We start from the raw sequence: 27,534 nt of genomic DNA on the forward strand, positions 1-27,534 counted from the left end.
CAACACTGACCAGCGGATGGTGATCTATGCCCGGTCATTCACGACAAATTGAGATAAACGACAATCAAAGTACTGTAGCTCACCAGTTGTATAGAGGCCAAAAGTGATAGAAAATGACCCAGATGGTCCACACCTGATCTTTGCCGAATCTTCATTCACCACCAATTTGCAGTAGTGGTCTCCCACTAAATAAACAATCAAGTGGCTTTCAGGTGCAAATGTTGGTTGCTCCTATTTTTATATTTAAGAATTGTAACATATTGTTGTGAGAATTACAGTACCAAAAGATCATTGATAACAAATACAAGACATGGATGACGCAAATACACGAGATCATGAAAACGAGCAGCCCCCCGGTAACCATTTTGTAGCACAATGCAGAAAAAGCAGACAAAAGTTGAGTTCTATTAAACATATAAACAGTTTCACTAATTTTCCCTGGAACAACATAATCCAACTAGGATTAAATCTCAAGGTAAGCTGATTGTTTAACCTGATTGTTTGATTCACTACATCTAACAGATATCCATGTCATGTTGCCCTTGTTTCGTCTAGCCTCTGTTTGTTTTCCAAGCCAGGGGAACAAAGTAATGGGTACCTTCACTATGAGGAGACTATAGGCCTATAATCAGTGGGAGCCTCTAGGTTTGCCCTTGTTAATGGAGTTCAGGTGCTGGGAAACAAACAGGACTCCCATGATAACTATCAGGCAACCAACAAGGGTGCTAAAAAACAGGGCTCCGGGCTGCCTAGACTGTATGAAACCATAAACTCCCCCGGACGTTACGAGAATAACATCAGTTAGACCATCACCAGAAAAATCCTCTAAGACCAGCACATGAGTAGGAGGCCCGGGCAACTCGATTGAAGTAAGTATGCTGCCTCCTGGAGATATCACTACTGCCTCTTGATCACCAGCTGCAATTATGACCTCTTTATTATCATGCACCAGCAGAGGGAAAGCCTTCAGAGTGGGAACCACCACATTTTCCATCATTCCAGATGGAGATGGAAGATTGGACCAAGTTGCACCAGTTGAGAGTTGCCATCTCCACGTGGCATCATGACCATGCAAGCCTGGGGAGTAAGAGGTAACCTACAAATTATGGGGGAAAAAAGCGGTGAGCCATTAAATGCATAGGGTAATTGTAGCTATTTTTATGCATCAATAACCAGATAAGCAACCATTAGAGGAGTTTTCTTATGCATAAATTGGTAATTGTGCCTAGCTTCATTTTAGCTCTAATTTATCTGCATATGCAATGATGGAAATCAGACTAGATACAAACCTCTCCTCGATTTGTCAGAAAGACAACATCGCCATGGCTTCCTTTCCGATGCTTATGCCCATCATCTCTGCGTACAAGTATAGGTGTTGCCACCTCTAAACTACCTGTATCAGCAGTCCTACCAAAGCTTCTTGCGAAGTCTCCATGCTGGAATATATTGAAATGATGATGATGACAGATAGAAGCATTGAAGAGTTGCTCTCGTACTGGCACACCTGATGTAGCAACTGCCCAACAAGGTTTCAACACTTCCATAGAACCGCTTACCACAGTCTGCTCAGCTCCATTTCCTCCAACAACCTATAATCAGGACACAATTACTGAATATCATGCTCCTGCAATAACTGCTTAATAAATCAAATTGAAGTAGCAAATTCCTTCAGTGGATGACAAGGCTAAAGCTCATACACGTTATCATAAGAGGAACAGATAACAATAACCACTGAGCCTTGTCCTGACAACTGAGTGCCAGATGTAGGAATCTTCATTTGCTAAGCATTCCGATGAACAATTATACAAGGAAAAGATTTCTAAAAATTTATTGAAGAAAGGGGAAAAATGTCAAGGAAAAATAAAATTTAGTCATATAAGCTTTTCTAAAGAAGGTTGAGATTGCAACATAACAAGTCCTATTTGCTGTCCATAAATGAATTCTTGATCTTTACATGAATTTGTACACTCTTTGCATATGCATACACGGCATACGTGGTGACATGCACACCTCATCCAAGTATCATATGTTTTTATATTTGGCAGCATAGTATATAAAGATTAATATACCTCCTCTCTCAACGCTTGCTTTCCAAACACCAAGGTATCAAAGCCTACAATCTTGGTCCCAAGACCACTGGCAAAGCTTTAGGGACTGACAACCCACTCTTCTGTGAGAAACTCCACAACTGGTTCTATCTGCTCAGGAGGACAACTAATGCACCACAATTGGCACCATTTTACCAAGACTAGCCAAATCCAGCTTATCCTTGCCATGATACTAATCAGAAAGTAGATCCTGTTATCTGGAAGATCTAAATTTTGGGAGCGAGCCACATCAAATCCAGCATTCTATCATCAAAATCTCTTACACAACTGCAGCAGCAACATTTCTCTTTAGCATCTCAATGGATTCTAGTCGCAATTTCACTACTTTGTTCCATTGATTGTTATTTCAAAAAACATTACTTCTCATGTCAGTTTCAAAGCTACATCTTTCCCAAACGATGTCACTCCAATTGGATATGCTTGCAAGGTGATCTTTGATTTGCTTCACCTATTATTCAATCTCTTTTGATTTTGCACCAACTTGACTAGTTCTTATTTGTATTGATATTCATCTTTCTACCACAAATAGCATCCTTAAATCTTTGAAGCCTTTCTAGCATTCATCCCCCAAACAAATGACCATCATGAATGCTCTAAACGCAAAGGTCTCCTTTATCTGTATGTATGTGCGCTTGGTGGGGCTTGGGCTTCAGATATCCTGACTCACATGCAATCAGGCGAGTAGCAGGCAGGCAGGTGGTATCAAGGCTCCAGCAAACAGGAAGTAGGCTCTAATTGCACCACATTTATCAACTAACGTATGTGTGTATGTATGCATGTACACATAATAATGAAAATCGCAAATCATGGACTGTGACTCAACTTGTAAACTACTCACAAGATTCTTTCTCCTCCATGCATTCTCTCTCTCTCCAGCTCTTTGTTCATTAAATCCTTCATGAAATACATATCTCTGTGAATAGATCCAATATATTAAATTGCTCGTAGGAAACCCAAACACCTAATTCTCCTTCCCTCTACATTGTCGCAACATGAACAAGAAAGGAGAAAGAGATCCTTCAGAAACATTTTTAAATGCAAATATGCAATTATGAACATGTGCTCCCTCACAATAGTTTGTCACCAGCTGTCATGTCTCTGAACAGCCTGCCAACATTAATCAAACTCTGATGAGGAACTGTTTCAGAAAATCCTAAGAGATCAGGGAGGATGGGCCAAGAGAGAGCACGAAAGGAAAGCATTCACGATCTTTTTTTCTTTTTTTTTTTATAATCCTGAGGGATCTGGCCCCATGACACCCTGCGCTCTCCATCTCCCTTTCTGTCTCCTTCCATTCACCCTCCACACTCTCTTTGGCCCATCCAGCGGATCTCTTGGGATTTTCACAAACAGGCCCCAAAGGTGACAGATTGGAGACATGGCTTGTAGTTACCTCAAGAAAGGGTGTGATTGTAAGTTAGGTTTTCCCTTCTTCATTATGGCAAAAAGAAAGAAGATGATGGATAAGCTTGGGCTCCCATCAATTCACAACATAATCAACAAATGTCAGCCCCATTTCAATACGAGAGTAGAGATCCTGTGCAGCTACATCTGTGCTACCTGACCCATACTAAGTTGGATTAGCTCAAGCAATTCCAAGATGGTCCAACTTGATCTTGATTGGCCTGGGCAACACTAGAACAACCTAGGCAAGTCCACATCAAGTTGACCTAGCTTGATTTACTCAGGGCTTTTATCCATACCAGGCCAGCCTAATTACACATATTCCAATCTTGCCTGCCTTAGTCTGACAAGGCCAAGTTGAACTCAATTGGAACAAGGACAACCCAACCTAATCCCCCTAGAAGGCCCACAGAAGACCAAAAATTATGTGGATTCACATGGAATGTTATAATCTTGGTATTCTATACTGGCCTAAACCGACCAGTACACCCCATACCGACGGAAAACCAATCCGATTCAGACTGAATTTTCGAAAAATGGTCTGAACCGGATCGAATCGATCGGTTCGGTACGATATCGGCCCGAACCATCCAATACCGAGCAGTTCGGTATGGTTCGAGCCCAGTTTGGTCCGATTTTTTTTTTATATATTGTTGGGTGGGATTTTTTTATTTTTTTATTATCAGTACGGTATGGTATGGTACCATACCGTACTAGCCAACAACCGGCATGGATTTTGGTACCGAGTCCGCGAACATTGATTATAATATTTCTATTATATAATATCTATCATTCTTAGAAAGTAATACATAAAAAGATAATTGTTTTTGCTAACATTATCATATTATTTCAGTGAACTATTTTTTTTGATTATTTTTATGATCTTGAATGCATAGGTACAAGAATAATTCTTTTAATAAATATCAAAATTTGTTTCAAAAAAGTTTGATATCATTTCCATACCCTTTAATATATCAATGATATTCACCACTAATGATGATTGATATCTACAAATTTCATTTATAAAAATTTAACATATCATCTCAAACCCACGTGCATCACATATGTCTATGCGGTAGTGTGTTTGTCTATGCATGTGCCTGCAGATTCATGACATAAGGGATATGTTTAAGGCACTCCAAGCATTTGATATTGATAATGGACACTACTTTGAACACCCACTCTGGTTGTTTTTGCTCCTATCTACTAGCTTCATGTAGAACTGGAAAAGGGAATTTGGTCAACCAAAGTACAGAAAAGAAGTAAAATATTAAAAACCTTGAGTTGCAGTATCTGAAACTCTGAACTGTCTTTAACTGTTCGACCAATTTAACTAACAACTATGGTTAATCATAAATGCATTGCTGCTCAGAAGTGGAGTTTCACAATATTGTTACCAGCAAAGGTATAACATTCTACACATAATCACAAAGAATAACAACTTGGGAAGATGGGTGAACCTGAACATGATCTAAAACGCCATCTCCATTAATATCAGCATGAAGGCCACCTTCTAGTAGATGAAGCTGACAATAGATACAGGAAATAAAATTCTGATCAGGTCTAAATAATGTGATGATACTAGCATATTATAGAAAGTCTGGGACTAGCTGGTCCAAAATAAAAAGTGTGCACTGTTGCTACTGTGATGCTTATCTAAGTAAATATCTATTCAAAAAAAAAAAGTTCCATTATTTAATAAAAAGCCACGTGTTAATTTCAATTACTTTTTGGTCACTGCTGCCAGCATATAGAAACTTTTAAATTATCACAGAGAGAATGAAAAATAAGTTTACCCTTCTTGCAACATTTAACAACATATATAAGGCGTAATAACCACATTTTGAATGCGATTATTAACAATTACAAATAAAACCAGACTAAGCACGTTATTTTGTTAACAGCTCATGTTATTTTGAATGCCTCACTGCAGTGCTGCCTGAAACTGAGCCATACAGGTTGGTACAACAGTTACCAGGCAGAGAGCAGTTGGTTCCAACCAGTACAGACCAATTCAGCCTCTACACCATATCAAGCCTCGCTACCATTCCGATACCTCATCAGTACAATAGGTATGCTCGGTACCCAGTAGTACGAGTTGGTAAAGTGAACCATGTTATGAGGTAATGGACAAACTTCCAAACTTAAGACGTATCATAAGTGAAATTTTGAAATAAAAGTAAAAACAGCGATAGACTTATGGACCAGAGGCCATAAGATGTATAATCATGAAGTAAACAGCAAGATGGCATGGTATAATGATTATCACAACCCATCGAGTAAAGATCTACTAACTGGAATGACAAATTTAGATAGCAAACAAATGGAACTCATAAGACTCTTTGTTAGTGATGACTATCTCAACTTATGGTAAATGAACTTCCTAATTATGTTTATGGACCCTGCAATGAATATATCTTGCTCAATGAAGCAAATGAAGATGAAATTGTGGTGGTCAAAGTTGAGTACAGAAATATAAACCATGGTGATTCCTTTCATTTTCATCGACTTGATATACAAATGAAGGAATATAAATATAATGAAAATGAAAGGAATCACAATGGTTTATATTTCTGTAGTCAACTTTGACCACCCCAATTTCATCTTCATTTGCTTCATTGAGCAACAAGATATATTCATCGCAAGGTCCATAAACATAATTAGGTAAATGAACTGCCTAATTATGTTTATGGACCCTGCGATGAATATATCTTGCTCAATGAAGCAAATGAAGATGAAATTGGGGTGGTCAAAGTTGACTACAGAAATATAAACCATGGTGATTCCTTTCATTTTCATCGACTTGATATACAAATGAATCATACATACATATATATATATATAAAGAAGAATATAGGATTTGGTATATGCTAGGAATGTTGTATGATTATCACATAATGGTGAAACTACAGAGAACGAATAACAATAACAAATAAGAGTGCATGCTTTGGTTAGATAATGGGCAATAATGAAGAGACAAGTATATAATATGAAAGTTACAAAGATGAAATCAGAAAAAAAAAATGTAGATATATAGAAGCATTGGAGTTACACCATGTAAAAATTATATGAAGATGCACAAGACAAGAATGGCCCCAATATGAAGAGAGAAAAGGTCCTAAGAGGGAAATCTAGAAATTAAGGGAAGAACTCAGCAACTCTACATGCTTGGTTATGATAAATGTTACATAATTGCTAGTATTGACACGGATGTAGTTTTTGACATGAATCAATGATATAAGACAATCACAGTAGTCTCCAAATGGATGGAGTTGGGGTTGTTGACCATGATCCTTTAAATGAACTACTAGTAGAGGGCTATTTGAGTTCTAGTTACGGTCTGTTGACCATGATAATAGATACTATTTTTCATTTTATGCTATTTCAAACATATAAAATTGAACAGCACAAACACAAAAATCACAATAACCAGGTCAATCTTCTATCATAAGAAGGCATCGTAATCAGATATTCCACCTTCTTTGGTGAAAACAAAACTCAAAGATCTGGTTAACTTAGAAGTAGTTTCAGGATATGCTTGATCCAGAGTTTTAGTGGATAAATGAATAGTACAAGTGATTGGTCATACCCTTATACAAGAAGTTCAACATACCATGCACACATGCTGTTCAAAGTAATAATCGTATAATAACTACTCAAAAAGAATTTGAATTATTATTCCCCTATGTGTAGCTTCCATTGTTTCATTTGAATCAATCCTTTTCTCACCCAAATTTAGGATAAGAACAACAAATGAAACCTTGATTCTTGTTCATAAGTTCTCATGGACCTCCTATTCCAAAATCATGTGAAAAGTCATTAACCATGTGCTTGATTTCCAGTTATTTTCAATGCTAGAAATTCTCTAAATTCCTCTCCTCACTCCCCTTTTTAATTCAGTTTTGATTTTAAAAATACATATATTGGATCTCTTGAGGATTATCTAGTATGAAATAATGACATGTTCTTGTATGAGCAAAACTAGAAAGAGCAAAGTGTTGCATATCCTTCACTGATTAAGCTATATTACCCAATTATGATCCTATTTGCCAAAAAGATCCTCATATAGCCCTTGCTAAAAAGCAAAAAAAAAAAAAAGAAAGAAGGGGGACCCTCATATAGGCAAGCTACCATGTGCCAAGTACCATAGAACAAGGATCAACCTGCATTCAGAGCTTTGCTTTTCCAGCGGTCTGCAGCATCACTTCTACATCCCCTAAACTGTCTTCTAATAATTATTAAAAGCCCCCTGATCTATTATCTCTCTCCCTCCATTATTTCTCCCCGTTCTCCTTGTTAACTAGGAAAGCAGATGCAACACAATGCTATAACCATCTAATTTACTCTCCTGCCTATGACCACCATGACAGCCATGCTATGAGGCTTGGGACCTTTGCTAAAAAAGCTAGCCAAAAAGTATTATTTAGCATCCTTGGCCCTGCTTATGTACCCAAGACAGACACTCCTACTTTAAGCCCTAGCATGACTTCCAAGAGAAGGGTCCAATCACAAACACCATGATCAGCTCATGGTCAGCCTCAAAAAGTTCCTTGTTACAATATTGCCTGCCATACACATCAAAAAAAGGCTAGCCAACAAATATTATTTGAAATCCTTAGCCCTGTTTATATACCCAAGATAGACATTCCTCCCAGTTTAAGCCCTAGCATGACTTCTAAGAGAAGGGTCCAATCACAAACACCATGATTGGCTCATGGTTAGTCCCAAAAAAAATCTGTGTGGCAATATCCCCTACCACACATGGGTCAAGGTCTTGGTTAGCTCTAAAATCATTTAAAACAACATAGGTTTTCCCTAAAGAGGCTAACCCAAAGGTATGTCCTTGGCCTTACTTATGTACCTAAGACCTCAATGTACTACTGATATGGGATTCAACACATGCCTGATAGGTCCTCCCACATGCTCTCTCATGTCTCTAAATAAGTTTAGCTGAAAGCCTACATAATTTGCTTGTATTTGAGAAACTACATTAGAAGTACTTAAACTACGTTTTTCAATGCTTTCCTTACGAAGATTAGAACTGGGATTCATCCAGCACAACAAGTTTCTTTTTATTTAAACACTCAACCACTACTTTAGTTTATCAAATAATTTTTCTCTAATGAGAACTGCAACATTATCCCAGCCTTCAGCATTGCTAGAACCAATGTATAAGAAAAAGAAAAGGAAACCAAAGATCAAAATCATGATTCCCTCAACAATCGACATTAATTCCACGACCGTTTATGGAAATATGAAAACATAATCAAACAAAAAGATGATGGTATACCTTCCAAATGGTGGAAATATAAAATAAAATATAATCAAACAGCCAGATTTTGGTATACCTTGCAAATGGTGCGGCCAGATGCCAGATGAACAGCCTCTATTCCTTCCTTCTGATGTGCAACGACTACATTTGGAACCCACCAAACTTGAGTATGATTTGTTATAGTAGGGATGTAAAGTGACCTCTGTAAACATATATCAAGCAAGTTAGGAGTAGGTTGCCAGCCCAGCAATTAAATTCCACAAGTGATTGGAGAGGAGGACAAAAGAATAACTTGCAGAGTAGAAGGATCCAACCATTTAGTTGCAAATGCAATAGCATTAAAGCTGGCACAAATTCCATATCAATCAAAGAATTTATAAGAAGTAATCTTGTCCAAGGACCCACAAAATTTGAAGCCATTAGACAAGATATGTATTTCAAAAAAAACTAATACTAGTTCAAGAATAAAAATAGGATCCTACAGAACAATTCAACAACCTATAAGTCCAAAAGGCAAAAATTGGTGAAAAATCTTTAATATTAAAAAGCAGTTCGTATATACAAAAGTTTTAAAGCTCATATTCCGAAAAGAGTAACATAAAGTATCTACTTTTCAAGCCAACATAGCAGACGATGAAATCAATTTATGAAAACAAAGTGAATAATTCCAAAATATGCATAAGCACATCAGAATCAGATGCTTAAGAAGGACATGTACAAGGAGCTAAAAAAAAAACCTACCACAAGTATATCTCCTAAATGCTACAAATCCTCAAAGTGGATAATTGCCGAATAACACTAATCCACTTACAACTCATAGGACTTAAGATCAACCTGAACTCAATTAACTATCAGAAGCAATTGTGTATGCTTATGCCTGAGACATCAAAAATTATTATTTACCAATTGCATATACTGCATTGCATGTAAGTCCATGAGTCAGAAAGATCTCAAAATGAGAAATTTCTTACTTAGACCTGATCTACTTGATCAGATTCAGAACCTGTTGACAAATTACAAGGCCAAGCCCAGACACTGTACTATTAAGAAGGATAGAAGAGTAAATGCTTTGTCAAGATTTCAAAGAAGCAACAGAAATACATGTCTATGGCCAAGCTGACCATCTGACGTGATGAGCCATACCCCTTTTATTCCTTCTGTTGTGAAGTATCTCCTGGTACTGTAGCTGCTTATTCCAGGTCAACTGGTAATAACTGCATATTTCAGAAATCTGGGGATAAACTTTGAGGCTCTTCTGGCCAATCCAATCTCGAGGTCATCTTTTCTTGGCTTCCATCAATTCAGCAAAATTTAACATCTAATCAGATCAGACAGCACAGAGAATTTGTTAGTGCTCCCATCCACCATTAACAACCAGCCCTCACAACCAGAGCTACATCATTTCCTCTCTGGATCCAAGCGAAAATGCATCAATTAATTCTAGGCACCGCATATACAAATCTAACATACTTGTTTTCCACACCTAGTGACTCTTAAGCTCCCATAAGTCAAAAGAACTTGTCCTCCCCCACAATGACTATCACAGATCCATCCATTAATCTAAAGATAGCTCTGCCTGCTTACATTCCTCCTAGTTACTACAAGTGTGCTTGATCGAGCTAGGTCTGGTCAAGCTTAAGCTTGAAAATAGAGATCAAACTTGAATTGTTTGTATTTGATCAATCCAAAATCAAGCCTAATATCAAACAAAGCCGAACTCGAGCCTATTTTGAGGGGCATGATAACATTTATTGAGTTGAAATCAATTAAAGCATGTATCAAGTTTCAATTAAGTTTGGTTCTAGCGTGATTCAAACTTGGTTCAGGCTGAATTCAAGCTTGAATCAAGCTCAGTTAAAGCTTGACTCAACCTCACTTCAAGCTCGGTTTAAGCTTCATTCAATGATTGATTACAGGGTCAGTTGTTGGATTTGAACCAGTTCTTGCTAACGTATATATCATAACACAGATGATCAAGTTCTCAAGCCTTATCGAGCCAGGTTATTTTCAATCTTGGCTTGAAATTAATTTTGAAACTATGAATCAGATTCAAGCTTGGCTCAATTATATTTAAATTCAGCTTGACTCGAGCTTATTCAAGATATGCTCAACCCAAGCTCAAGCTGCTCAAATCAATAAACAGGCCTACTAGTTGCAGACCTCCAACCCTAATTTCAACACCTCTTGGCTTCTGCCTTTGTCACTGCTAATGCTAACACTTTTTACCTATCCTAGGGCACTTCAATAGCTTCATTCGTCACCTTTTTGCAATGCAACCAATTTATGTTCCCTGGGGTGATTCCTATAATGGGATGCGCAGTGTATCACAATGGCAATGGTGAATCATCCCATAATAACAATGTACCACAATATTTTCACTTAAGATTAAAATCTATTGCAGATGGATCCACTCATAGTAGACGTTTAGATGAAGGTTGACAACAACAGGAAAGCAGAGCTTCGCATAACAACTCTTGTTTTCCCAGTTTGTCCTTACTCCTATGTGTCTATCTAAACACCAAATCAATCATTTGTTCCACTTCACTTCCCAATTAGGTAACCTTTAAGTGGTCAAATGATTCAAATCTATGTATATGTGATTATCTAAAGCTGATCATTAAGTATTCCACCCATCGCACAACATCAGGAAATCTGCAAATTAAATCAACACAACAATCGTTTAGTTTCTTTCAAGTTTCAACATCTTCTAAAGTTTTTTTCCTATTATTTTGTAAAGAATAAAGGAGAGTGCAGCACCAACAACCACACTGCGAGGTTGTTAAAAGTTAAAACACCTAAGTGGTTCCACCAGGTGATGGCCCAATGAAATGCCTAGGCAGGACAATTAAGCAGCCAGGCAAGCATTTGGAGTAACAAAAAAAAAATCCCCGAAAATTAAGAAAAATTATATTATGGCCTTGTATAATGAAATAATCAGAAAATATATATCTGATTCAATGAATTTACCTGAATAAAACAACATAGACATTAGATATACACAAAGTACTAGATCATAAATATTTATGAAGAAACATGAAGAATTCCAAGTGATAAAATACCATAAACAGGTGCCTACCTCGTAGAAAAGCAGTCAAAAGGTGGCTAGGCTCCTATCTAGGTGCTGAAATTAGGCACTTGGATGGCTGCCTTGCCTGGTATCTGGGAAAGCACCAAGAGCCTAAGCAGGACTCTCTAGGTGCTTAGGTGGCCACCTATGACAACAGTGCCATGAAGGAATGGTTTACAACATACATGTGCCAAACAATTGGGGAAACATCACAAATGGAAAACATCCTCCAGTGCAACCATTGAGCCATAGCCACACCTTCTAAAGTTTTTTTTTTTTTTTTTTTTTTTTTTTTTTGAGAGAGAGAGAGAGAGAGAATTTTGAGATATGGTAGTTACTAGTTACTCACCCCCACTCAAGTTTGAATTTGAGACCTCTCACTTGGGGAGGAAGGTACCAGCTTGCTGGGCTCAGAACTTCAAAAGTTAGCATGCCACATTTATAGCATAAGCACCCCAAGATACAGTGATTCAAACCGTATCATAACAAGAATTACCACATTAGAAAACAAACACATGGAACCCATTCTAAAAGACAATCACTAAAATATTTTCCATTTTTGTATACGAAAGTTGTTTTCTATACCAAAAAATATATTTGGCCTCAAGAACTCACATAATGATGAGTCTAGCCAGCCAACCTTATTCATTTTCATTTCACTTATCATGCTCTTTGGATATGTTACAAGAAGCTTAGTAATGATGGATTCATCCAAATGCAAGCAGGGGATGAAGTTCAAAAGATATTTGTATTCATTGTATCTCAAATAAAAGATGCCCAAAAACACCTTAATAAGGGTTCTGTTCTTGCCCCCTTCAAAACAGGTTAACAAGCAAGAAACACTCTTTGGTTCTCTTGTTTTGCCGCTAAGCATTGGCCCAATGGTTGATGGCATCCATAGCCATACAATCTAAACCTTGTTGATAACAAGATGTATAAAATTAAAATGTTATGGTAGCCTGACATCATATTGCTTAAAGAGCAAAATGAAACATTGAATAAAAATCTAGATACCACCATTTTTTTCCAATCATGCAACAGGAAAAAGGCACTCAGAACTCAGAAGAAAAGTAATCCTAGAGTATTAAAGAGAAACATTACCTCCCAGCTCAGATGTCTATCAATCTTCAACAAGGGTTGGATAATTTGGTTTTGGACAGGTCAATAAGGGTCAGTTTGTGCTGGATTCAGTATGTGCATACAAACTTACATATACATATATAGAGATAGAGATAGAGAGAGGCATGTCATGCATGCAAACAAAAATACGATGAACCACTACACTATGGCAGTTCTTGGATGACATATAGGTTGATCTTGTTTTTGATACAACAAGGATAAGTTTATTGCCTCGATGATTGTTATACAGAAATATCAAGCAAAATATAATTTGATACAGTACATAAACTTAAGCATAAGTTGTACCTTTTTGGCTTTCGCTGAGCCAGCATAATCCGCAGCTTTGCCAATCACATTCGCAATTTTATTAGATGAATCCTTCCCAGGTGGATTGTGTTCAACAGGTTTATGGAAAGGACTTGTAGTAACTTTCCCAGGCATTTTCTTCAATATTTTCCTTTTATGCCTTTTGAAGTGTGCCAGTTGTAAAGAAGTATCTTCCCGCCTCTCCTGATGACAAAATCATTGCAGAATGAGCTGATACTTTTCTTCCCTTGTGAAAACTAGGAGACAAAAGGAGTTTGTTATTACCCAATGATGTGGCATGACTCCAAGAATTGATTCTCTAAATTCTCTACATTCAAGCTGCAAATCAACATAAACACATTAAGCTTCTTTTGTACATATTTGAGCTACTAGCAGCCAGGTGGGCGACCAAATTTCTTTTTTTTTTACAGCTATGTAAACTACCTACTTATTCACTGGAGACAGGATTAAATTCATAACCAAATGCATAAAGGAGTAAAATAACAAATATAAACTTCAGCCATCAAAGTGAAGCATGAAAGTTATCTAAAATCATTTGCCATCTTTACATCTTAACTCACGCTCAGTATATGATATTTTAGAGTAAAATGTGATTTTGCAGATTCATACACTTCCATGGGTCCAGCAACTGCACGTCTGTGTGCTCACAAGAATGTGCATGTCATTCAAGTGCAGCACACATACCAACTCATACAAGGATACAGGCCAAAATAAATCTTGCTTTATCAACTAAATGCTAACATGATACAGATAAATTTACTATGTGTTCAAAACAAACTGCTACCTTTTTTTTGGTAACAAAACAAACCGCTACTTGCTAGATGATTTTCCAACATGCAAAATCATACCTCTCCAGGATGACGAGCATTCATAGCATGAACATCAAGCTTGTAATTATGTTGTGGAATCAATTGTGTTGCATCCAAGGGTTGCAACTGGATATTCTACAATGATAAACAGTATAAAATTAGTAGAGACTCAAACATAGTGAAATTTGTTTATTAAAAAAAAGACTAAAAAACATCATATGAAATGTTGCAAATAAAGAGCGCTTTGCTACTTCTAAGACATCAGTAATCAGCAAAAAAAAAAAAAAAAAAGAAACTAGGATGCATGAAGAAGCAATGCATCAATACTAGGAATATTATCTCCAAGTTAAGCACATCAATAATTTAATAACTTGGATATGGATTGAGCCATGCTACCTTATCAATTGTTAACATGCTCGATAAAACCTACATGATACGATAACTAAAGAAAATGCATGGATGAAAAAGAACAAACACTTTTTATTGGTTTCAGCAAGTTAACATAATTAATGACTTTTGCGATGACTTGTGTTATATTCTGGAGGTAAAAAAGGAGTGGATATTAATAGAAAATGAGCTTACTTCATTTTTTCTATGCCACCGTGGTATGCCAGACCGACCAGCAAAAGCATAAAATACAAAATGGCGTAGGTCTACAGTACCAGATCCAGGGGTCTGAATAAAAAATAAGATTCAGTACAAAGAAAGTTAGATCCGCATTATAATTTTTTTTCATATAGAAAATAATGTAAGAAAATGCCATAAATAATACTATTGATTGCAATAAGAAAGAATTTATAAACAAATTGACATTATCCAAAATTGACACTAACATTCATGAGAAGGAAAGTCAGCCTGCTTCATCTTTGTTAGAAGATTAACATGACCATAAAATTAATTATATAAAAAAATGATAAAAAGGGTATTAAGAAATTGGTGACAACTAAACAAAAAATTATGCAATTAAATAGATCCACTGGACATGAAAATAATATATATTCCACATCCATTACCTACATTATCTCCAATCATGTTTGCAAATCATTTTTAAGGCCTGTTGACATCATCATTCAGAATTTTCCACAACGTACTATTGCATGACAGTAAATTCTATTATGCAAGAAGAAAATAACATAATAATGTTGTAAAAATCTCATTGCCGAAAAGAGAAATAAGATGCATACCTCTTTTTCATTAGCACTTCTTCGGTGCATCTCACCATCTTTATCCAACATCATGGTTTCCTCAAACAGATCAATAGAGTTCTATGAAATATGACAAGTTAAAAAACTACCCTTCAGAAATAAAATAATTGTGAAAGGACAAAGTTAAATAGAAGGCAACAAAATGAACACGAAACAAATTATGAAATAAAGACAGTTCTTTGTATTACAAGAATGAAAAAAATAGTAGAATGTCTAAATCAGAATAAAAGGTTCATCAGCACTCTAGCACATATTTTATTTAGTCCGGTAAGTAGATCTGACAATGAACATACAAAAGGGTATCGAAATAAGAAATTGCAACTTCCTAGATTTATTAGAAGCAAAGAATGAATGATGATACCTGAAAATGGAAACAAAAAATTCGTCATTGAAGCCTATTTACCACTCCATTGTAACAAATCCAATAGATCCAAACTAATGAGGCATTGTTTTTTGTGTTTCAGCTATCAAATTAATTATGTAATGTTTCTTTACACATTTTGGTGAAAGTGGAACTTCCCATAGCATTATGAATAATATCTTGTGCCTTTGGTAGTAATATTAGATACAGTACATGAAGCATTTGAAATATTCACAGGCCCATAGCTTATACTTGCATTCTCATATACCAAAACATTGAACAAAAAAATATTTAGATTTATTTGATTTGATTTTCAAAGAAATGTTTTCCTCAATTGAATGGTCTTGCCAGTATCATTTTACGAATTTGTGGCTTTCCCAAATTTCATACCATATGGCACTTGTTGCCATTTAAGAAATTAGACCCACAACTAAATGATAATGATCTTCAAACAAATACTGCCAAGTTCCACTTGCAGCAAATAGAGACACAAGTTTCAGTGAAAGTTAGAAACCATACTTAATTAGCTCCAAAATTCTCAACAAGCATACAAGACAGTTTCAAGTTCCCATTTGTACCTAAAATTAAAACAAATAGATCATAATTGCCAAAAAAATTATTCACAGTAAGCTTCATGCTAATACAATCACAGAATACAAGGATTGTTGCAATCAGCTACTTGCAAATGGTTCCTCCCATACCCTGATTATATGAAAAGAAGAAGCAGAGAGAACTTAGGAAGTTGATGGGATTGTTAAAAGCAGTGAGTGCTCTGAAGCTTTCTCTATTGTATTGTCTTTCTCTAATGTAACTCCACTTCAGAAGTTTCAAGTTGTCCACGTTCATTGAAAGAAAAAAATTCAGGAAATCATCAAACAAACATAGCAAGGAGAAAGGAGAAGATTCAGATGATAGGAAAGAAAAGACCCAAGACTCAGAAAATAAGCTGTCAAAACAGTGCTTCAAATTTGTTTGGTGCTTGATCAGCTTTATGATTGATTGAGAATCTCTATCATAAGTGTCACAGTGACTCCTATATCCACATATAATGTGTTAACCCATGAACAAGCCATGGCTAGTGACTGCTTCGCAAATCAAGGTCACAAGTGCAAGTTTATCCACAAAACAAGGGAGGGGGAGGGATGCAACCCTCCCTCAAGTTAAGCACACTACCAATTCTTAATCAGGTTAACATAAGAGTACAACCGAGATTACCCAAAACATTTGGTCAAGATGTCAGCTAGCAAACTAGTTTCTCATGACAAACAATGTCAGATTTCCACCTATTTGATGAAACAACAATCTACATAAAAAAGCCTTACCATACATGAACCATGAAGTTTCTTGCAGTCTGAAAGAATGGCAACCTGCTTTCAACATATATTTTCAAGTGAAGCATTAAAAATAAGACCTTCCACATACATGTTCACATTCAGCCACATGCATATGCCCTCATCTTTTACTGGTTTTCTACAATGAACCTGCCAATAATGACTTATACCCATCACCAACTAGGTATTTGAACCCATACGTCTGTACACTAAATGAGCATCAAGCAAACATTTTCTTTCAAAAGTTCTAAAACTTCACTATGGACCGAATAAATCTTCTTCATCCTGGCTAGCTCAATAGGAAAGAAATATAATTGTCTGGTCTCTGATCAGCAAGAAAATCTTGCTGATCCACCAGCAACTAGATATTTGGACCCAGATGTGTTTGCATTAATTGGGCCAAGGTTTTAAATTTCGTGGGATGGGGCTGTCCTGATTTTGCTATGGAAGGGGACGTGCCACCGTCCCACTCTGTCCCGATACTTGGGATAGAGCATGTCCCATGACATCCCGACCGGAACGTTGGGACACTAATGGAACGCCCTGTTCCAACATATGAGATGGTACCCCATCCCGATTTCTCACGAAACGTCTTGCTGAGATCTAAATCCTTGAAATGGGTATCAAGCAAACAAATTCATTAGAAAACTCTAACGCTTAACCATTTACAGCATAATCCCCTTCTTTAACCTAGCTCGCTCCAATGAATACACACATACACACATGTACATAGACGTGCACGCGCGCGTGCGTGTGTGTAGTTGTATGGTAATAACACCATGCCAAAGATCCTACACCTGGAATGGAATTTTTTTTTTTGGAGGTACCTCTCAAACCTCTTAAGGTTGTTACTGCTGCTGAGGATAATATTATAATCTACATATATAACAATGACAACAACACCAGGTGCACTTCGTCCGATTTCTAAGACCAAATGATCATGATTTTCCATGAGAGCATAACACTGCACAATGATTAGATTTCAACCAAAGTTAGAGTACATCCTAGAGCATAAAGTTCTCATAGGAGTTGGGTAGTTAGGAAATTTGCATGAAAGAGTTGCTTAGCATGTCTATAAAGCATCGTTGTCAAAATTGAGAGCAATTGCAGGGACGGATCCCAAGAAGTGAATAATTTAGAAATACCTTTAATAAGGAAGTGCTTGGGAAGCAGGTACACGTTTGAGATTCTAGAAGATTTTGAAGCAGGTGTGTCACCCTATATACAAGACTTTGGCTGCTAAGGTAAAAAGTAATCTGACAAAGTAATTAAATATAACCCTCCTAGCCACCAAGAGAAGGTAAAGCATCAAAAGACCAAGGTAATTCAACAATCATCAAGAGTCACCCGACGTGACACATGATTTATCTATTTCCCAAAAAAAAAACAAAATTACTAACGATGCTCCAAGGGAGTAGAGGCCCTTAAGGGATGATGAGAGGGCAGAAAATAAGATGTTTTAGTACAAGATGAATCAACTTAGTTGCTAAATATAAAAGCCAGACAGATGCAGGTAGGAGTGAGAAGAAGCAGATAATTTAAAACACTATAGGTAAACAATCACTTAGTTTGTGGGCGCCAATTCAACTTCCCAAGGAGTTTTCAAAGGGGGTTTGTTACCTTAGAAGTTTCCTGCTGCTAAGAGCATGAAAGCCAAGCATCAATCTCCAGATCAGAAACAAGATCACACACTTCGAGATCCAAGGAGAACTAGGATCTACATTGTTGGCATCCTGAGGCTGTTCAAGTTATTACTGTCTGTTATGGACATGGTTGAGTTCCTTGACAGTTGACATGGATGGTTGACATGCTGAGATGGGCGTCTGTGCTCATACTGTAACAACTTTTCTGAATTTAAGTTTCAATTCAACTACAAAGCTACTCTCCTAGAGCTTCTTGTGCTGTTTAGAAAATGGTGGCATTGTATATTCCTATGTTCATCAGAAATATCACGCTTGCTTTCACAAATGAATTGTGAATATTTCAGCATATTATTCTGTCGAGTTAAGTTTCCAACATGCAATTCTACAATATACAAGTTTATGATTTTCTGAAACAATTGCAACATTTACAGAATTCAAAAATTTTTCTCATCTCATAGCACAAAAAGTCTAATAATTAGAAGACAAATTTAGGTTTCCTAATTAAAATTCTGACAGAGCTCAAATGACTTATATCTATGCATGCTATCATATGCAACCAATCAATATAGCAGAATATCATATTACAATCTCAAAAACAGCTTGAGACATGGTTATTAAATCAATATAAAGTATGAATTTGGTGCATGTCCAGCTAACTCCAAAACCATCCAAAACTCATGGAAGTTTAACTTTTATGATATAAATTACTACAAATCCATCCATACATACATACATACATACATACATATATCTATATATATATATATATAGTTGTGAGCAAGGTTCACCATCTCGGTATCGGATCCCATACCAATATCATCTTATTACAGTGTCGGTACATAGTTCGATACAGTACGAGACAGCATACTAAGTGTCAATATGGTATAAGATAGCATAACGGTATATGGTACCAGTATGGTACACACAATAACAGGTGGTATGGCAAACCATGGGTGTGAGTATATGTTACAGATCTTTCATCACAACAAAAATATCAAAATCATATTGCAAGCTTACATGCAAATGTAACAATGCCTTATACATTGTCAATCACATCAGGGGGCTGCTAAAGGGTCCACTCATGGGCCTAATATTCTAATGATTTGGGCCAAACCTATTAAACATCTGGATTTACTCAGCCTAGGCCTAGCCCATTGGCAATCTTAACCACATCACCAAGAGTTTAAATCCCGTAAGACGAGACTGTCCCAATTTTTTTATGAAATGAAATGCACCTCCATCCCATCCTGTCCTGACATTTAGGACAACGGATATCTCAAGACATCCCAATCGGGATGCTGGGACACTAGCTGGACAACTCTGTCCCGACACATGAGATGGTATCCCGTCTCAATGTCCCACATGACATCTCGCTAGGATCTAAATCCTTGTACATCACCATGTAAAACTGTGCCGATGTAAGCGTGGTTCGCCACTCTCTAGACCAGTGTTTGACGTACCATCCCATACCATCTGGTACAAACGTGTATCATACCATATCAGTACACCGTACCGAACCGTACCATATCATATCATATACTAACACTGTAATAGAATGATACCGGTACGGGGTATGGTACCAAGGCAGCAAATCTTGCTCTAAACCATCATTGAATACAAAGACAAACGGTATGTGCCATGTGTCTAAATGCCAAGATTAACAACAATAAATCAAAGCCTAAATTGTTAATAGTTGTTTAGCTTGTGCTGATTGGGCATCCATGATCATACACAATCTAACCATAAAAATTAATTAGTTTCTCACCGCAATAAATCAGCTAATCCATCATATTCATTGAACCAACATGTAATTATATACTCATCCAAAAGGTCCAGTATAACAAGTGTATCATAGAAACATATCCCAAGACAGGGGGAGAGGGGGCACAGCAGAGGGGGGAGAGAGTAGAAGGATGAGAAGAAGGTGAATGGTTTGGAACTCAACCATAAATATATGTGGAAAAGAATATATCTAAAGCCACAAACTTTATTGAACTTAAAGTAAATATTAAAAATTTACAAAATGGGACTAGTTTACATTTTTGTGTAGAACTTATAATAGCAAGAAAACAAACTATGAACCCTTAAATTAAAATTTTTACCAACTTTGACTTGACTAAAAGTAGCATAAATAACCCTTAACCATAATCCAACTCATCTTCAACTCCTATGAGGATTTGAGATGTGTCTATTCCATGTAACACCTACTCAGTTTTGTTAGCTGAACCGTAGAATTTGTGCATGCATTCCCTAAACATATTTTAAGCTATGTTCAGTTTCCGTGACCTGCTCATATATCTCATGTTCAAACACCAAAATGTTGCTTAATGTTATTGAATGACAGCTCAAAGGGTTATCCAAAAATTTTAGGTCTTTGTTTCAAAATATTGTGGCTTTTTTTTTTGGTGAGACATTATATCAACCACTATCAGCAAAGGACATATCGAAATATTTACTGTTCGTGATACTAGGTCGCGATTGTTGCTCCTGAACCATACGCATGTTACACTCCAGCAATGCCTATGCCATGACAACCAAGGTTGGCACTAGCGCTGCTAGCACCAAGGTTTTATGTCCCAGTGGGATGGGGGGCATCCCGACCATCCCGTCCCGTTCCTATGAGAAAACAAGACTGGGACGGAGTTGGGACTCCGAAACCAATTCATACAGGGACAGAAGAAGAAAAAGAGAAGAAAGAAAGGAAGATAAAGAAAGAAAAAAAAAAGTGAAAGGAAAGAAGAAGAAAAATGAAGAACAAACAAAAAAAGGAAAGAGAGAATAAGAAAAAGGAAAAAAAAGGAAAGGATAAGAAAATGAAACAAAAAGAAAAGAAAAGAAAGGAAGATAGAAGAAAAGAAAGAAATGAAGGCAAAAAAGAAAAAAAAGGAAAGAAATGAAAGAAGGGGAGAGAAAAGGAGGATAGCTACCAGGATGCATGATCGGGACAACTATCGGGAAAGAACGGGACGGGACGGGACGGGACGGTGGACCGTCCCGTTCCTAGAGATACCGAGACACCTCTGTCTCATGGGATTTAAAACCTTGGCTAGCACTACCATCATAGCTCTCTGCAGCAACATCATCTATAACACATTAAATAACTGCCACACCACAAGCCTAATATTGTCTAAGCAGAGAAATAAACAAACATATATGAAAGATTAGATTTTTGAGTGAGAAGTATTTAGAAATATGAAATGTAATCATCAGAAGCAAGAATATACTAACTGTTCACAATAATTAGCAAGCTATTGAAATTCAAATTCAAAATCAACCAAACTTCATCAGGGCACAAGAAAACATTATTGGAGTTATAATCAATTTGTGATAATGTATTAAGACTTCACCTACCAAGGAAAGCCTTTATATAAGGTGATACTGATGTTCATCATACAATGTTTTAAAAGATGACGAAAATAAGTAAGCAACATACATGGGGTTGCATTTCCATCCTCCCTCCTACAATAATTAATCCAGCATCCCCATGCTTCAGCGTATAATTGCTTATCGATATAGCTATCTCCCTATGGTGAGCACCATGAGGAAAATCCTCCTGCCAAAAACTAAAAAGATTAAGTGCATACAAAAAGATTATAAAAGACTTGTTGACAGTAAGGAAAATCAACAATCACATCTAGAATATTTTGAATACTAACATAAAAGAACTGAACATCTATTTTACCTGTAAATTATTTTCCCATAGCTTTTTGAGGTTGTGATCAAAACACATGACTGACCAGCCTGATGTGACAACAACTAAAACCTGCTTCTTTATTTCCCCATGCTTATACGAGCGATCAACAACACCTGCAGCCATTGCAACAGGATGTCTCCCAGATGATATGCGGATCTTATCTGGCAGCAAGGACACCTCAGCTAGCACTCGTGCTTCCATAAATCCTTCATCCACACGTCCGCTGTGGGGCCCCAAAACCTGCAGAGTAAGAAAATAGTGTTCTACATATGAAAGACAAGCACAAAGGCTGGGGAACACATATTGTCAGGGTCACGTACAGAACGAAAGAACGAAATAAAGAAACAAGAAAGGAAAAACGTTTAATTGATTTGAAGACATCAGGAGGCAGCATAATAAAACATTTATATAACAATGGCAATCATACAATCCCATTGCATGTCACAAGCACAGTAAAAACTGTAGATAAATCAAAGCCTAGTTTTGCAACTTGTGATTCTATAGAACACAGTCAACGAAACAAATTGAACAAACAGGTTTTAAAAGGTGGCGTGGTTCCAATTTAAGACTCAGGCAATAGACTGCCTCGGTATTCCCCTACTATGTTACGAGTCATGTTGGTTATGCTAGCATTCATAATCATTTATGTAGTGATAAATTTTTAATACATTTTGTAATCAGTGATATTTCTCCTAGGGGTACTCAAATTTGATCTTATGCTAGAATATATGCATAAGAACATAGACAAAAAATTGCTTGTGGTTAGATATACAACAATAAATTTGCAAAATTTTAGATATAAAGGCAAATATGATTACCTTACCCCATATTTAAGCCCCAAATGATGCAAAAAAGTAAAGTTGGCATATGCATGTAAACTTGCTCTGAAACTAACTACGATTATGGAACTTTCAGTTCATACTTTCAGCAAGACATGATCCTTATGAGAAGTAGACAGAATAAAGTCTTAAATGACAGAGATCGCAGAATGAAAGAAGCTACCTGACCAGTTATTTCTTATACAAAAAGCTGTGGATCGGTATAATCTATCAATAGGATAAGCAATTGAATGGAATATGCAATTTCATGTATCCACATAAGGGAATTCCACATTTTGGATAATATAGAAGATTCCAGGCTTAAGAACTTGAGCTACATAACAGAATTCATTCATGTGGTACGCCCCCTTCTTTTCCCTTCAGAATATACCACTCTGACCATCATTCTAATGTACCAGAGTAATTTTTTGACACCATTATTCATTGTTGTTTTCCTTTAATCTGTGCCAAGGTCTTAAGTTTCTCTCAAAACCGATCCATTTGGGGATCGGTTCCAGCTGAGAGACCAAAGGAAAACCAACACTAGTTCTAGGTTTTAGTCAGTTTTGGCAATTTCCACCAATTTCAACAGAAACTAATTGGTTTCAATAAAATATTGATCATTTAAATCAATTTTGACCAAAATTAATTATAGATGCTTTTTTTAAAACTATTAGTCTTTGACATCATACTGTGGTTTTTTTCCCTTTATTTAAGCATGTAGGTTATACAGTACCAACTTTCAATGGTTTCCCTTTTGTTCCTTCTTGTTCTCCCTTGAGGTAAAAGAAGGATAGATCATAAACATGAGCCTTAATGAACCAAGCCCTCTAAGAAGGTCTTTGTTATTGTACATTACAAAGATTATTGCAAACAACTCAATACAACACATTTTACAAGAATAATATTTTTATCTAAAGCAAATATACTGCCATGTAACTACAAGCATTTGATTTAGTATGCTTACATGAGAAAGAATACCTACATTTGATATATTTGTGAGCTCTACAAAGAGATGAAGCAAAAGGACTTGAATTTCGTAGGCAACATAAGGATTCATATTTCCCAAATATGATGAATTTTTTAATAACAAAAGTTCAAGAAATAAATATTCCATATAAATATATTTTTGCCGTCCAGAATGTCCATATGCTCGAGTTTTCACTCATACTCAGTACCAACTTTAGCCTGAAATCGTCAAAACTACACAAAATACTCTAAAATATTGCAAAATAACTTTTTCTTGGCTTCTTTTTTAAAAAAGATTTTGAGTTTCTTATTTGCTAAAACTCTAAGACTTGGAGGGAAGCTTTCAAAACAGCCTTTGTTGAAACAAAAACTCCCTAGACCAGGCCGAGACTGAGCGTTCGAACGTTGACTTGAACATTCATAATGGATAATTGATTAACTTCCATGTTCTACAGCATATGATCGATACATGGAGACACATACCCAACACACACCATGCATGGATATCACCATATCAATGCATTATGAAAAAAGAAGAAGAGATGGAGAATCTAGGCTCACAACGAGACACATGAAAAAGCAGCTCCTGCGTAAGCTTTTGCTGTACATGTGACCCAATGGCCATCAAACAGATATCTTTTGCATCAAAATCCCAAAGGCAAGTGCAGCATTCACTCTCCTCATCTCTAGCATGAAGTAGTTATTCACGAAATAGCAAATCAGATACATTTATCTTCCTCTTTTACCTCATCTTCATATGCTTCTTTTTGTTTCATCTTTCTCTTGTTCCTCTCCCTGTTACTTTTAACCATGCCCAGCAAATCAAATTCTCAAACTGACTAAATTTCCTTGAAGAGAAAAGGGTTTCAAAGAGTCATATACATGATTCTAATACCACATGTCACCTAAAAACTTTTAGGCTTCAATGTTTAGGCAACACTAGTCAAAGTTTAGGTCAATAGAAGCAAGCAGTGTCAAGCTTAAATACCAATAAAAGATGCACGAGCAAAAGCATCAACACCAATACTTGGTTAACAGTACCAGTGTAAATATAGAGTAGTAATTTAGAAAAATCAAAAACAACATCATCATTTTTTAATCTTTTCTTGAAAATCTCCATGACAAACACAAGTCATCAAAAACAAAATTTCAAGCTTGGAGGAATAGTGGAAAAAAACAAAATCAAAGTTTGCTCAAAACCTAGGAATTAGCATTGAATACAAATTTCAGATTGGATGCCAAAACATGAGCAGCCTTGACCTGATAATAATAACTACAGCAAACTACTATCCAGTGTTAAACCGCGAACGTTTCTATATAGCCTACTTCTTTCACATTAAATATATTTTTTTTTTAAAAATCTGTTTCTTCCCATAATTTTGATCCAACGACACATACACCATTGTCTGAGTTGATAGCTTGGCTCTACAGCAATTCCTTGTAAACTTGCCCTACAATTCAGGCCTCAAAAATCCGCAATGAGCTTAAAAAGAAAGAAAGAGAGAAACAACCATGACCAAATAGACAATATCATCAGTTCAAATTTTGAAGTAATTTCATACTTCCAGGTTGCCATAGGCAATCAAAAGCTAGCCCACCTGAATTTTTGCATCGTGTGTCGCCACGAGGACTTCTTTCTTTCCGTCACCGTTCAGATCAGCCACGATCGGCGGCGGGAGACGCTCGGCTTCATATCTGATCGGGTATTCATCGGAGAGATGGAACCACGCCTCCTTGAAGGAAAAATCACCTCCATGCTGGGGGTAACAAAGAAAAAAAAAGAAACGAAAACCGGCATTGGGAGTTCAATTCCCGAAGGAATTCAAGACCGTTGGAACATTAACACAATTCGCAAACCAAGAAGGTCGAGGAGGAGAAGAAGACGGACAAAGAAGGAACGGAAGGAGCTGGAAGATTGAGTACCTGGAGGGAGAAGAAGATGGCGAAGGCGGCGAGAAGGAGGATCCCGAGATCGCGCTTCCTCATCCCTCCTCCGGCGTTATGAAGGCAACGGAGGAGAGCAAGAGAAGGTAGCTCTGATTGTTGATCACTCCCGCTTCCTCTTCTGATTCCTGTCTCAAAAGAGAGATGGGCAAAGCCCTAGCTCGGAAGCACGATAGACTCCGTGAAAGAAGGCGGTGGGAAGAACCAACGGCGTCAGATTTTTTTTCCTTTTTTTTTTTTTTTGTTGGGTGGGATTTTGGGGGGCGGCGTTTGCTAATCTGGTTAACGATAGAAGGTTGCATGTAGAAATGTCTACTCTCGGGCTTTCCGACATCGGTTCAAAATTTACAAGCCTTTCTTTATTGGGCTTCAATACCCGTGCCGATTAGAAGCACGATGCTAAATCAACGAAGGGATAGGAAATTCTTACAATATAGGATCTATTTGAACGATTTGTCACAAAAATCTATAGGATTCATAATTCAAATATCAAAAATAATAGACTATAAACAAATAGATCATTTATTTGTAAGTATTCGGAATTAATTTTTGAATGGACTGATTCAAATCTCATAGGGAGAAAAAAATAATTTCAATCCATTCAAAAATGCTCCTAGATACTTATAAATATAGGATTTGACTTACTTATAATTCAATATTTTTTATAATAAGATTAAGAATCTTACAGAATTTTAGATCCATCCATCCAAATAGACCCTTATATGGTGGAGGGGTTAGAGTTCAGCGTTTGCTTTCACATTATAATTCACAAATTGTATGATCTAATTAAAAATAAACCCCCACAAAAAAGAAAAAGAAAAAGCTTTGCATGTGATGGCTCTTTCATCGCAAAAGGGATGATGGCTTTTTACGTCGCCAACATGCGCTGACCTCCAAAGATACATTGGAGAAATAAGAAGAGAAAGAGCAATGGTTCATGGTTGTTGGAAGTTGGTCCAAAAGACTCCAGCACCATCATAAAGAGCTTAGTGAGTAGCAAGAAGCCCTAAACATTCATAGGTTGTCCATGCCTTAGTAGAGGCTTGATCAGGAGAACAAACTTAGATGAATTTGAAAATTACCTCTTTTGCCTCACCTTCTAGTGCCAACTTCGGTGGGAATGACTATTTATAACATCGTGTTTGCTCATTATAGTATGAGAAATTCTTTGTGCACTGCGGGTAGTGTAGAACGTGCGCACCGCCTGTGATGATTGGCTTACGCATGAGGCAGAATACGACACAAAAAAAAAAAAAATCTTTAATCCTGTATGTGAGTCAATCATCACGAATAATACATGCAATTCTGCACCACTCGCAATGCACAAAAATTTCTCTGTAGTAGAAACACATCTGAAGCTTAGGCCTATAATTTGTCCAGAACAAATTGAAGATTGTAATCATGTTGTTGTCTCTTTTTTCTTTGCTTGAGTCTGTTGGCAACAATTATGCCACATGTTTCGA

General features: G+C 36.7%; 1 protein-coding gene across 1 annotated transcript; it reads right to left on the minus strand.

Annotated features, from left to right (window-relative positions):
* Positions 1–206: 206 nt before the first annotated feature.
* Positions 207–26,274, minus strand: LOC105054295 (uncharacterized). The gene is made up of 13 exons (XM_010935793.4): positions 26,051–26,274; positions 25,726–25,884; positions 22,329–22,580; positions 22,080–22,199; positions 15,291–15,371; positions 14,689–14,781; positions 14,146–14,241; positions 13,562–13,615; positions 13,277–13,480; positions 8,861–8,986; positions 4,973–5,038; positions 1,290–1,589; positions 207–1,096 (listed from the first exon to the last, which is right to left on the minus strand). Exons 1-13 carry the CDS (start codon positions 26,111–26,113, stop codon positions 629–631), a joined length of 2,082 nt encoding a protein of 693 aa, XP_010934095.3. The 5' UTR covers positions 26,114–26,274; the 3' UTR covers positions 207–628.
* Positions 26,275–27,534: the final 1,260 nt, after the last annotated feature.

Source organism: Elaeis guineensis, chromosome 11 (genome assembly GCF_000442705.2).
Source record: "Elaeis guineensis isolate ETL-2024a chromosome 11, EG11, whole genome shotgun sequence".
Classification (NCBI taxonomy): domain Eukaryota; kingdom Viridiplantae; phylum Streptophyta; class Magnoliopsida; order Arecales; family Arecaceae; genus Elaeis; species Elaeis guineensis.